The 14232-nt window shown below is 41.8% G+C and overlaps 1 protein-coding gene across 7 annotated transcripts in view; it reads left to right on the top strand.

Annotated features, from left to right (window-relative positions):
- LOC135101306 (uncharacterized) overlaps window positions 1-14232 on the top strand; it is a 164409-nt gene that overhangs the window by 81561 nt on the left and 68616 nt on the right. For all 7 annotated transcript variants that reach the window (XM_064005115.1, XM_064005112.1, XM_064005114.1 and 4 more), the window contains one exon: window positions 12807-12860. In XM_064005115.1, the coding sequence (XP_063861185.1) occupies window positions 12807-12860 (54 nt within the window). The remainder of the gene's footprint in view (window positions 1-12806; window positions 12861-14232) is intronic.

Below are 14232 nucleotides of genomic sequence, written 5' to 3'. Positions count from 1 at the left end.
CTTATTTTGTTTTCTTTCGTCTTTTTTTTTTTTTTTTTTTTTTTTTTTACAGTACAATATATATTGTGGTATGGGGGTCACCATGAACGCTAATTCTTCAAATTAGGTTGATGTAAGTAGTGGCGTTCCTCAGTGTTCAATCTTAGGACCGATCCTCTTCATAATATATATCAATGACATAGACGAAGGAATTATAAGTAAACTGTCAAAATTCACAGATACTAAAACTGCTAACAAGACTAACACCAAAACAACGTCAAATTTTGCAAAATGATGTATACACTCTCATTGAATGGTGTGAAACGTGGCTTATAACTTTGATTTTGATAAATGCCACGTATTGAATATAGGAAATAGCAATCTGCTGGAAAATTATAAAAAGTAATCCCCCCATCAATAGTTTGGATCCTGAGAAAGATCTGGGAGTTTTAGTGACAGCAGATCTTAAACCAAGCAAACACTGTACCGATGTCATTGAAATTGCCAATAAATTAATAGTTTTCATTAAGAAGATCTTTCACCTTCAAATCTGAAAAAAAAAAAAAAAAAATAAAAAATCTTTCCTTGTACAACTCACTTGTACGTATTCATCTTGAATACAATGTACAGTTTTTGTCATCCTACTACAGAAGGAATATTGAGAAATTAGAAAAAAAGACAATATGAAGTAGAGTAACGAAAATTACTTGAAAGCTTCGCAATTAACCCTACAAGGAACGTCTTAAAGAACGAGATCTATTCTCCCTATCCAAACGCAGGCTAAGAGGGGATCTGATATTGCTTTACTAAACTTTTAAGGGTTTCACAAATATGAGACCCGAATTCTTCCTAAGACTCAACATGTCTAATATTACAAGAAACAATAGCAAATAATAGGTAAGCGATTTCAAACAAATGAAACCAAACATTTTACTTCAATCGTGTCATAAATATGTGGAATTGTGTTCCATCAAGCGTCGTTAACTCAGGTACTGTACACTCATTGAAAACCTGTCTTGACAAGTATGTAGACACTAATTCCCGGTTGTCATTGTTCATGTCTGAATAACGAACACGTTCACTCCGTACTGTCCGTGCTGGCATGTAGATTGTATGTGGTAGAAGTAGTCCTCCTCTCTTTCTTAGTTTCCTCTCACATTCCATGGTGTTTTTTTTATTTCTATACAACATGGTACCATTTCCCTTCTCAGGTGAGCCTTGCCTGGAGGGATAGGGGGTGGGGGATGGAAGGACCCTTCTTCTGTGCTATCCTTTCTCTACCACTAATAGAGTAGAATAGTTACCCAAACAAACTTATAAGAACCTCTTGGTCTGTTACTATTTGGACTTTTTTTCTGCAAAACAAATAGATTCAGTACATAAGTAACAGAAAAAAAAACAGTAGAAAATATAGATGTAAATGCCAATGACACCGTGCAGTGCATAAAGAATAAAAAAGCAAGGTCTCCATCGTTACAAATACTGAACTATCAAAACTTGCAACTTACAAGATACGACACGGAAATAAAAGGACACAAACCCGCTACACTACAATGATGGTGCTGGTGACGATGATGACGGTAATGATAATAATTATAATGGTTATAATAATAGTAATAATGATTATAATATATAATAATACATAATAATAATAATAATAATAATAATAATAATAATAATAATAATAATAATATTAATAACAACAACAGCAACGGTAATGATAATAATTATAATGGTAATAATAATAGTAATAATGATTATAATATATAATAATATATAATAATAATAATAATAATAATAATAATAATAATAATAATAATAATAATATTAATAACAACAACAACAGTACCACTTCACTACGTATCGCCTCACGCGGGGAGCAGGGGTGGGAGGAACACAGGTCTTTCTTCTTTTTCATGCAGTATTGTTTTTTTTTTATACCTATGAAGCATAAACACACTTGCAGCCTCCGCTGGTCCCCCTACCCTCTCTCCCTTAATCCCTCCCGACGCCGCCCTTCCTCCCAGTCGGAAGCTTTCATCCTGCTGATAGGTAGTAAAGCCTGTGTGAAGAAGTGAGTGCTTCACCAGCTTTTTCAATGACATAATTTGATTGATGTCTATGTTGAGAGTGGACGTGAATTACGAATAAAGCAATCCGTGGTTCTCTGGGCTGAGTCATTCTCGTGCTGCAGGATGGACAGGTGTAATGTTGTGTTGTTGTTATTGTTGTTGGTGATGGTGGTGGTGGTGCAGCACAGGGGAGGGTTCCAGGAGGCGGCTCCAGACAGAAGGAATGCCCGCCTCTGTAAAGTTCTCTGATCTCACCTACTGCTATTTGCACTCCACGACATACTCCCACAAGTCAACAATTATCTAATTATCACTGTGGGCATGAACGCTCACTTTAGAATCAGCAGCAGTTTTTCTTATTGAACTTTTGGTGCTGCATGAACACTGGAGGGGAAATCATGTGTTCACATATATCTTGTTTACCGTTGGGGTTTCATGGCGTAGTGACAGTCTTGGGAACCCAGTGTGTGTGGGATGCCAGCGGTCATATCCCATAGAAAACACAATAAATAAATAACGTGATGAAATTAATTCACATCATAATTCTTTAATACATACTGGCGTGAAAATTAGATGGGGAAATAGACCAACTTTACAAAAAATATGGGGAAGATGGGGAAATAGACCAACTTAAAAAAAAAGAAAAAGGGCCCTCGTGGCCCAGTGGGTAGAGTGATGCACTTGGAGTTTGGCGTGAGGGAAGTGAGGGGCGCGTAGGTTCGAACCCCCCCTCTCGGAACTCACAAAAACCTTCAAAGAGCATCCCTCCATCACCATGTGTGCCTCAAACACACAGGTACGGTGATGGAGCTGCCCACGGGGAGGAGGGGAGGTGAGTGCGCAGCACCTCCCTACCCCTCCCCAGGGGAGGAAGGCACCGCCTTACCGCCCCCGGGAGAGCAAGGGAGGTGAGTGCACAGCGCTTCTCTTCTCTCCCCTACCTAACCTACCTAACCCTGGCAAGTCTACGGACTACCAGGCAAAAAATAATAATAAAAAAAAAAATAAAAAATAAAAATAATAAAAAAAATAAAAAAATAAATAAAAATAAAGGTAAGTGCATAGCACTTCCCTTCTGTCCACCTAACAGGAAAATAAAAAAAAAAACATGAAGGTGAGTGCATAGCACTTCCCTTCTCTCCCAACCTACCAGGCAAGATAGAAAAAAAAAAATAATAATAATAAAAATTAAGGTTCCCTTCTCTCCCAACCTTCCACGCAAAAAAAAAAAAAAAAAAAAAAATAAAATAAAATAAATAAATAAATAAAGCAAATAAGTAAATAAATGAATAAAATAAAAATAAAAACCTTCCTACCACCTCGGACCTCGGGAGAGCAAGAGAGGTGAGTGCACAGCACTTCCCTTCTCTCTCCAAGTCCACATCAAAAAAATAAAATAAATAGAAAATAAAATAAAGTAAATAAATAAAATAAAATTAACAAAAAATAAATAAAGTGAAAACCATAAAACCCCTACTCCCCCCGTCAATAAAAGTGACTAAGTCTGGCAATCAACAATAAATAATAAAAATAAATCAATACCAACCTGACTGATCCTGACAACTCCAAAGACCACCACCCCACCTGTGAAGCATGGGAGGTGAGTGTGCAGCACCTCCCTACCCTTCCCAGTCTCCCAGTTTGACTTTGACCAACAATCTGACTCATTCTGGCAACTCCAACTGTACAGACCACCACCAGTACTCCAGTACTCCCCACCCTGGCAACTGATCCTGGCAAGGTGAGTGCGTAGCACTTCCCGTGACTCATCCTGGCAACTCTAAAGACCCACCATACTGACTGACCCTGGGAAGCACGGGAGGTGAGTGTGCAGCACCTCCCTACCCTTCCCAGTCTCCCATCAATCTGACTCATCCTACCAACTCCAAAGAGCAACTCCAACTGTACAGACCACCACCACCACCACCCCTCTGATCTTTGCAAGGTGAGTGCGTAGCACTTCCCTTGTCTGACCCTGACTGACTGACCCTGGCAGCTCAAAAAAACAAACAACCTGCCTGATTTACAGATATGTAATCACTAAACTGACTGGCCCTGGGGAGCATGTGAGGTGAGTGAGCAGCACCTCCCTACACTTCCCAGTCTCCCAGTTTGACCTTACTCATCCTGGCAACTTCTAAGAGCAACTCTCTGACACTGTGACTCTGATCCCTACATCCCTACATCTTACCCTATCCAGGGTAGGTGAGTGCGTAGCACTTCCCTACCACCAGCCTGACTGACCCTGGCAACTCTAAAAACAACCATCCTGACTGACTTACAAATCTTACTCTAATCTGGCAACAGACCACCAAATTGACTGACCGTGGGGAGCATGGGAGGTGAGTGTGCAGCACCTCCCTACCCTTCCCAGTCTCCCAGTTTGACTTCCACCACCAATGTGACTCATCCTACCAGCTCCAAATCTACCACCACCACCACCCCTCTGATCTTTGCAAGGTGAGTGCGTAGCACTTCCCTGGGCTTGACTGACTGACCCTGGCAACTCCAAAAATAACCAACCTGACAGATGTTACAAATGTAACCTGGGGAGCATGGGAGGTGAGTGTGCAGCACCTCCCTACCCTTCCCAGTCTTCCACTAACTAACCTGACTTGAATTATGACTGGGGAGCAGGGGAGGTGAGTGTGCATCACCTCCCTACCCTTCCCAGTCTTCCACCAACCTGATTTGAATTATGACTGGGGAGCAGGGGAGGTGAGTGTGCAGCACCTCCTACTTTCCCCACCTACCAACTCAGACCATCAAATATACTGTCTTAGAACAAGAACAGGAAACAACGCCATCAGAGGAAGAAGCAGCAGCAGCAACAGCAGCAGCAGCATTACCGCCATCAGAGGAAGAAATCAAGAAAAAATAAGCAGAGAAAAAGAACTACCACCACTGCTCTCAGAGGAAGAAGCAGCAGCGTCACCGCCATCAGAGGACAAGAAACATATATATGTAAACTACGACTGGTCAAATCTCCGTTGGCGCCAGGCAAAGTTCGACCTGTGATGGGGCTGTGTTTAGAGAGGGGAAAAAAAAAAAAAGTGAAAGTGCCAGGCAAGGCTGCTGCTTCAGACATCCACACTTCAACTTCAACAATGCATGCGAGAATGTTGCTGTATTATTCCTCCTATTCCTTCTTCTTTTTCTTCTCCTGCAGAAGACTGTCTTATTACTACGTAATTTTTTTTTTTCTCATTCAATGTTATTTATATTTTTTTCAGTATTTCCACCTTTTCTAAATCCATCCACCCTTTAAATTAAATAAATTTAATAAATTTATGTACACTTGAGCCTTGGACAACTGATTAAAAAGAATTACATGAATATTTGACTTTTTTTTTCTGTAGTCTTAAAACGCCACATCTGAAACACATGAGGCGCGGGTTGCGTTTGAGTGTACTGTAATATACCAATATAATACATGAATTTTGTAATTCTTTAATCACAATTTATATATTTTCGTACTAAGCAGTATGGCAACTTACTTCTTCTTCCTCATGACACTGGTCATGTCATGTACACTTCCATGTAGCCAACAATTCTGGGTAACCTTTGAAAAATATCATGCATCCTGGTGTGCACCATGCAACCAGGCTGACTTAACCTACGCCTCTGTAACCTAAGCTGGACACTTGAACAACTATAAATGCATTTTCTCTATCTTAGCTCCTGCAGGGCCGAGGTGGACAGGTGTTTGTCCAGGATGCCTCGTGTTACTTCTCACCGCGTGTTTTATCTGTTGGAGATTATTACACTAAATATGCTGCTGCTCCTGCTGCTGCTGCTGCTGCTGCTGGTGCCGCTGTTGCCGTCGCTGATCTTGCAGCTGTTGTTGGTATTGCTGCTTTTCCTTCCTTCCACAACAACAACAACAACAAAAGGAGCAACTACTACTGTTACTACTACTACTACTACTACTACTACTACTACTACTACTACTACTGCTCCTGCTGCTGCTGCTGCTGCTGCTGCTATAGCTGCTGCTGCTGCTGCTGCTGCTGCTATTGCTGCTGCTGCTGTTGTTTCTGCTGCTGCTGCTGCTGCTGCTGTTGCTGCTGCTGCTGCTGCTGTTGTTGTTTCTGCTGCTGCTGCTGCTGCTGCTGCTGGTGCTGTTGTTGTTTCTGCTGCTGCTGCTGCTGCTGCTGCTGCTGCTGTTGTTGTTTCTGCTGCTGCTGCTGCTGCTGCTGCTGCTGCTGCTGCTACTGGTGCTTAACTTTACAAAAATCATCACTGACGTTTTTGCCGTCGTGCGTGCGGTGACTCTAATCGTCGTCGTCCTCGTTCTCATCGTCGTCGTCGTAACAGTAGCATCGCCTGTCAGAGTAAAAAGACAGGCTAAAAGAATACCAGAGGTCACAGAGAACTGGAACGGGAAAAGCACCACATTAATTGTTACCTGTGGAGAACAAAACAAAATATACTGGATACATGACAGAACAACAGCATTTCTTTAATTAACGTGTGTGTGTGTGTGTGTGTGTGTATGTGTGTGTGTGTGTGTGTGTGTGTACAGCGAAGGAGATTTACATAAAGTTACATAGAAATACAGGCCAAAACAAACCTTGTGGTTCTCACTAGATGATCTGTCCTAGGGCTACTAAGGTGATAGTAGAAGAAAAGGACAGCAAAGCAGAAGGCTCTCTCCTCACCCTCCACTCCCTCCGTCAAAAGCCGTACAGGAAACAGATCTGAAGTAAATACCTTACTGGGTTAGAGAAGGAAAGCCCGAAAAAAAAAATTATAGGAAAGAATGAAAATAGATGAAATAAGGTGCCCTCATTTCCTGGAGGCAAGGAGTTTTAATCTGTAACAAACAAACACTGTTACCTGCGGATTTGAGGTAAAATATTTATCAAGACAGCGTTTCAAATTTTCTACGGGATTGCAAAAAAAAAAAAAATAACTAAATAAATAAATAAATAAATTAGTAAATAAATAAAAAAAAACCCTGCCAGAAATTAAACACATGCATGGCGCTCCCTTTGACTGCGGTTCAAGCTGGTGTCGGCGACGTGCTGGTGGTGGTGGTGGTGGTGGTGGCGATGGTTGTGACTGGGAATTTAATTTCGTTTTCATTTCTATATATAATTATTTATTTTTTATTTTTTCACTCTCTCTCTCTCTCTCTCTCTCTCTCTCTCTCTCTCTCTCTCTCTCTCTCTCTCTCTCTCTCTCTCTCTCTCTCTCTCTCTCTCTCTCTGCCGATGAATGAGATTGGTGAGACTAAAGTATTGCAAATGATAAGCACTACATATACCACTACTCTCTCTCTCTCTCTCTCTCTCTCTCTCTCTCTCTCTCTCTCTCTCTCTCTCTCTCTCTCTCTCTCTCTCTCTCTCTCTCTCTCTCTCTCTCTCTCTCTCTCTCTCTCTCTCTCTCTCTCTCTCCCTCCCTCCCTCCCTCCCTCCCTCCCTCCCTCCCTCCCTCCCTCCCTCCCTCCCTCCCTCCCTCTCTCTCTCTCTCTCTCTCTCTCTCTCTCTCTCTCTCTCTCTCTCTCTCTCTCTCTCTCTCTCTCTCTCTCTCTCTCTCTCTCTCTCTCTCTCTCTCTCTCTCTCTCTCTCTCTCTCTCTCCCTCCCTCCCTCCCTCCCTCCCTCCCTCCCTCCCTCCCTCCCTCTCTCTCTCTCTCTCTCTCTCTCTCTCTCTCTCTCTCTCTCTCTCTCTCTCTCTCTCTCTCTCTCTCTCTCTCTCTCTCTCTCTCTCTGTTCACACTGATACCACTTACAGACAAGCCTTCAAGTACCTTGGTATTACGTAGTTGTGATTTAAATAATGTGTTGACTTGTTTAGGTAATCATCAGAGAGAGAGAGAGAGAGAGACCGGACAGGTAGGTAGGAAGACAGACGGTCAAACAAACAGGCAGGGAGGCAAGCAAGCAAGCAAGGAGGCAGACAGACTAACGGGCGGGGAAAGAGGTGGATGGACATACAAAAAAGAAAGAAAGAAAGCAGGCAGACAGACAGGGTGACAGAGAAATAGTCAGCCTAACTTGAAGAGGATAGGCAGGCAAAGAAGCAGGCAGACAGGCAGGCAGGCAAAAATAGAAGGCAAGCAAGCAGACAGAGAAACAGACAAATAGACAGAGGGACAGATGGATGTGCGGGCAGACACAGACATAAACAAAGTAGTTTTAAATAGCGGCAAAAACTAGTATATTTCATTCTAAAGAATATATTTGCACAATTTTTTTGTAAAGCACTTTAATAAATATTTCATCGTGCTCTGCAGCGAGTACTTAACCTAAAGTCCAACTGAATTAGCCAATGGGATATTAATACAGCATAATGTTTGCATAATATAAACGTATACCTCTTCCGTTACTCGTATATTCTTTCGTGATAACAATTACTGTAAGCGAAGAAAATGCATACATAGTAACCTAACTATATTTTTTCTCTCATTGCCTCGTATTTACGGTATGCCATTTTTCAGGCACATTACGTAGTTGTCATTGATTTCCTAAAACTACTAAATATACCAGAAGACAGACCTACTGACCCATATTACTGACCCGTATTAATGTTGCGCGCGCGCAACATTAATACAAATAGATGTGCTGCAACAAAGCAACAGAGATTGGGATGCTCTTTCTTACAGAACATTATAGTGAAGATGTGAGGCAGAGATAAACAGACAGACGCAGACAGACAGATTGATTTAAAACAGTAACATGTACTTGTTCTAAGCAATTCTAAGTGACCATTACTTTCCCGTTCATTCCCATTCATTGAAGCATTTCAGCGTTGAGACGCAAAGGTAGTGTAAGTGTTGAGGCAGCGGTGGTAGTGGCCCCTTCACCTCGCAGCGAGGCAGGAAGGGGAGGCGAGGGACACCAGCAGTGACTGGCCTGAAGGCGCCTTGCGTCCCGCCTCCTCTGTGCGACACTATCCCTAGATTGCCTTCATCCGTCAATCGGAACATGACTTGTGTTCGTCCTCTTCAGTCTCACTTAACTACCACCTTCATATTCTAGACACACTTTACTTTCCCTCCTGGCTTCAGCTCAAGGTTTTCCAAGGTCAGTTGAATTGCTTGTGTTCTCGGACTGATGCTAACGGCGCTAATCCGCGCATGGCTTAGCAGTGGACTGTCGGCTTTTCTCTCATCCTGGTACACGCGGCGATGGTACCAAGGGAATCATTGTCTTGGCGGAGTGTTAGGGAGGGTGAGGCGAGGCATGGCAGGGTATCTCTTGACTGGAAACCTTAAGTAAGGTAATCTAAGCGAAGTCGAACTGGAAGGTTTGCAATAAAATTAGTGTTGCTGCTCAAGCTGAAGGAGGATTGTTAGGATGTTACTTCTTAGAAAATAGCCTTACTTACTGAAATATAGTAAAGATGGGTTAAAGAGAGAAGGTGAATTCTACTTGGGAGCGAGATATGGTTTGAGAGAGAGAGAGAGAGAGAGAGAGAGAGAGAGAGAGAGAGAGAGAGAGAGAGAGAGAGAGAGAGAGAGAGAGATTCCTTACAGTGAAAGCTTTAAGTTCAGTGAAATAGCATCATTATTCTTCATTGACACTCTTAAGCTGCAGACGCTAGAAAGAAATCAGTCACAACCCAGAAGACATGATATAGAAAAGTAGATTCAACTGTTTCCATATTTTCTCTTGAATATAAAGAACAGATAATAGATTGACAATAACGAAACGATTTACTCGTAAGAGGCTTTGCTTGGGATGAGAGGAGGTTAGGGAGTCCTGTTCTGGAGTGAAGCCGTAAACACTGGTGATGTAGAACTGAAATAAGAATTTGTCTCATCGTTGTCTCGTCAACAGCATTCAGTAACGTTCCTTTATAAACTTAATAAAATCCCACTCTTGTTTTAATACTAAGTAGGATAAACAGAAGCATAAAGTAGAACCGTGCATCTAAATATTTCAAATAAAAGTGTAGTCTTATACATATTAGTCTAAGTGGACCCAAGTTGAAAGTAACTGATGTGTATGACTGTATAAAGAACTTTTCAGCCAATGAATGTACAGTATCTCCGAAAACTATCTTTAAAGTGTGGCGCGAACTGTGGCATAATGAACAATACGAAACCCGCTGCCTGATCAAGTGTCGGTAAGGTTAGTGTGCAGGGCTACCAATTGTCACTGGTGTCATCACCAAACGTGTCAAATATTATCGTCCATTGTGTCAGAATGTAGAGCTCTTTAAAATAAAGATAATTTGGTAGCTACTGTACAATATCCACTTGGAGAGAGAAAGGGACAGATACCGTCAAAACATCCATCCCACCACACTCTCAGCTCCGGTTAATGCTCTGCCACCTCAAGCAGCAGCCACGCAGATTTACAGATTGCTGGAAAAAAAAGAAAGGTAATTGTGGTAGCTATACCTTTGTTGTTCCTTCTATAGTGCAGAGCCGCGTGTAGTGACTGTAGTCTCCTGAGTGCCCTAAAGAGGATCCTAGCTATAAATAATTTGGTAAATCTGACGGACACAGTCAAGAAGCTTTTCTCGGATACTGTGTGTTTGTGTGTGTGTGTGTGTGTGTGTGTGTGTGTGTGTGTGTGTGTGTGTGTGTGTGTGTGTGTGTGTGTGTGTGTGTATGTATGTGTATGTATGTGTGTGTGTGTGTGTGTGTGTGTGTGTGTGTGTGTGTGTGTGTGTGTGTGTGTGTGTGTGTGTGTGTGTGTGTGTGTGTGTGTGTGTGTGTGTGTGTGTGTGTGTGTGTGTATCTGTCTGTCGGTGAGTCATTCCACGTGCTGGTGGCACCTTCATTAACAACCAAAGGCTCATTGACATAAAATATTATTGCAGAGAAGCAGATCAACATAAAAATGCTCGCACAGTCTGATGGGGCCGAGTCTTACGACCACAGAATACCTCGAACCTGCTATTCTTTATATTGTTAGATCTGGATAGAGAGAGAGAGAGAGAGAGAGAGAGAGAGAGAGAGAGAGAGAGAGAGAGAGAGAGAGAGAGAGAGAGAGAGAGAGAGAGACGAAGCTGATATGATGGATCAATTAATATGATTATGAGCATCGGATCCCATGAAGGGCAACTAGAGGGCCAGGAGAGGGTAAGGTACTCACACAAGCCCTTATGTAGGGGAAGTACTGGAGGCTTGGAATAAACTCTATGAAACCAGATGTACTGGAGTTTTCATTACAACTGTTTGTTATTATTATTATTATTATTATTATTATTATTATTATTATTATTATTATTATTATTATTATTATTGTTATTATTATTGTTATTATTTTAGCAGCCCTTAATAGTCAAGGCATTTGATAGTCATTCCTATGCAGAGATAAATGATGGGAGAGAGAGAGAGAGAGAGAGAGAGAGAGAGAGAGAGAGAGAGAGAGAGAAAGTGTAAATGAAAGTATATTTGCATAAAAAGTTGATAAGCGGCATAAATACTCCGAGGGCTCGCGAGTCTCAAGTGTGAGTAGCGAATAAAAAGACCCCTCACCTGGGTGTTCATTAGCATGCCTTCATCAGACGTGTGTTCAGACGACGGGAGATTGAATTACACGTCGTTAATGCTTTTAATGAGGATATGTATTTATATTTATTAGCTGGTCATCTCCAGCTCCAACTGTTTATTAGCTGGTCATCTCCAGCCTAACATCTGGAGCTTCATTACATTGTGTTCCAGGGAAAATATGAGTAAATCGTGTGAGTCTTGCCGTGGTAGGAAAGACGACCTCCTGCGGGACCTTATCGAAAGAGCGTCTGACACTGGTTTGGTAAGCGACGGGACAAAAAAAAAAAAAATAGGATGCGTTTGGTAATGCGTATATAGGAATATTATTGCCAGCGAAACACTAACTTGGCTTTGCAGTAAGGCTTTTGTATTCAGATGACCGCATGAACTGAAATATATAGACACAACAATATTAGGCAGGTCCTGTGAAAGGTATCACACTAAATGTTTTGCTTCATCCAGACGAGTTAGCAGCACAAGCATGAAGGAGGGTGGATCTCACAGGTGTTTGCTTTTGTTGAGATCCTTACCAAGAAGCGGTGAAATCCAGAACCAACAGCAACTACGATATCTTTGTGGTCTGTGGAGCCTTTGTTGTTGTTGTTGTTTTGTTGTGTAAGAGGTTATAGGGAACATCCTGTCTCCTCGCAGTAACCACACGAAAAAGCAGGTATCTTACTAGGAGTGGTCAGAGAGTTGTTGTTGTTGTTGTTGTTGTTGTTGTTGTTGTTGTTATCAGAACCACAAACGGAGGAAGGTGGATGTGTTGTATTACTGAATAACAATAAAGAAAGAAGAATAGATGAGTCAGGCCACCTTGGCAGAGATACTCAAAAGGAATTTTCACGTTTTGTGCCGTGAATACTTTTTATGGCTACACTGAAGTGGTACTTATTATTTTCTAAGTATATCCTTGCTGTTGTTTTTAGGTTTGTACCGCTGAATGTTGGGAAGCTTTGAATTTAATATTTTTGCTTCTTTTTATTTTCTTATTTGATCTTGTTATATATGTAATTGTGCTTGTTCGTTTTATTTTATTGCAACTGTTGTGCATATTTAACATTCTCAGCGTTTCAAGTGTGTTCTGTTTTCAGTGTTGTTTTTCATGTATCCATGTGTTTTTGCTTGGAGGAATTTGACACGTTTTATTTATGACATTTCTTTAGTATTTATTCTTTCCTTTTTTGTTCATGTGTATGTTGTAACTCGTGCAGTAAAGTATTTTCGGTGGTTCTGTTCATGATGCTTCATTTTTAGCTCTTTTTAGAATAGTCAAGCTGCATCACTGTTTTGATATTTTCAGGAAAGGATGGCAGGTGGTGCCGCGGTGAACACTGCCAACACGTGCAGGAGGAAAGTGAGTACCTGCTTCATTACATGATGTGCACTCTGTTTGGAACTCGCTGTTAAACTTTTTTTTCCATGTCAACCGAAACCTGTCACTGTTGCCTGCCTTTTTCCTGTCAGCTTCCCACGAATCTATGAAGGAAAGAAAGGATGTGTTTCCATGGTATCGTGTCAGTAGTATTATCCATTGAAGGATTAGTTTAAACCTTTTTCCAAAGCGTTGTGAGTATAAGTAGTGGCTATATGCAAATGTTAGAATACCATTTTATACTGACTCTAGATTAAACATGTATTGCATTGTTTACTGCAGTGTTTCAAGTTGAGCCGTCCAATATCTTTTGCATCTAATTCATTTTTGTGTTCGGCTACTTGAATTTTCATTTCCAAAATGCAGTTCCATGTTTTTAAGGAGCATAAAGGGTTGAAGAAAAATAAAGCTTTCCTGAGTTGTAATAGGTGTTAATGTTGATAACAGTATTAGTAGTAGTAGTAGTTGTAATAGTAGTAGTAGTAGTAGAAGTAGTTGTTGTTGTTGTTGTTTTAGTAAAGAGCAGGATTATCAGCTGGAATGACACCAATTCAGTTTTTTCTATTAATTATATTTTCTTACTATTATTCCACACCTTGTCAATCCACGCAAGGAAAAAAAGAAAAGAAAAAAAGAAAACATATATTAAAAAAAGTGAGCGGCAAGACCAGCAAGTGAAACACGCCCTGCCTTCTCCATAGACTTCACGTGTTTACTGCCGCGCTTCCTGCCTGATAATTATAGTCTTACGCTGGAGGCGCTTAATGTGGTGCATTTGTGTGAAAGAATTGACTTTTTGCCATGAATATTTCTCTCTCTCTCTCTCTCTCTCTCTCTCTCTCTCTCTCTCTCTCTCTCTCTCTCTCTCTCTCTCTCTCTCTCTCTCTCTCTCTCTCTCTCTCTCTCTCTCTCTCTCTGTGACGTGCAGCGGTGTGGGTGTTGAGAGCAGAGCAAACGGCCAAATGTACGGCGACGGGCTAGTGTTTCCATGCGCCGCGTGGGGCGTACAGTTTGTATGAAAAAGAGGAAGGCAAGTGGTCGGGCGGGGACAAGGAGCAGGAGGAGGAGGAGGAGGAGGAGGAGGAGGAGGAGGAGGAGGAGGAGGAGGAGGAGGAGGAGGCGTAGCGTAGCGTGGTCTGTATGGCGTGCAGGATTATGTGACGCTCAGAGGCAGCTTCCTTACACTGTAAGCTTCTATTAGAGTGAGCCACGTGACGGGGTGCGCTCTCAGGGTGATTGCTTGTATTCTATGTAGCCTGGCGGGGCTGTGGCACTCCCTGCAGGGTATTGGCTCAGGAGGGTGAGGTAATGTCAGATGTTAGTGTGGTACTCTGCTCTGGATGATGAGTTGTGT

Source organism: Scylla paramamosain, chromosome 6 (assembly GCF_035594125.1).
Source record: "Scylla paramamosain isolate STU-SP2022 chromosome 6, ASM3559412v1, whole genome shotgun sequence".
NCBI lineage: Eukaryota > Metazoa > Arthropoda > Malacostraca > Decapoda > Portunidae > Scylla > Scylla paramamosain.
This window is presented reverse-complemented; position numbering and strand designations above follow the sequence as displayed.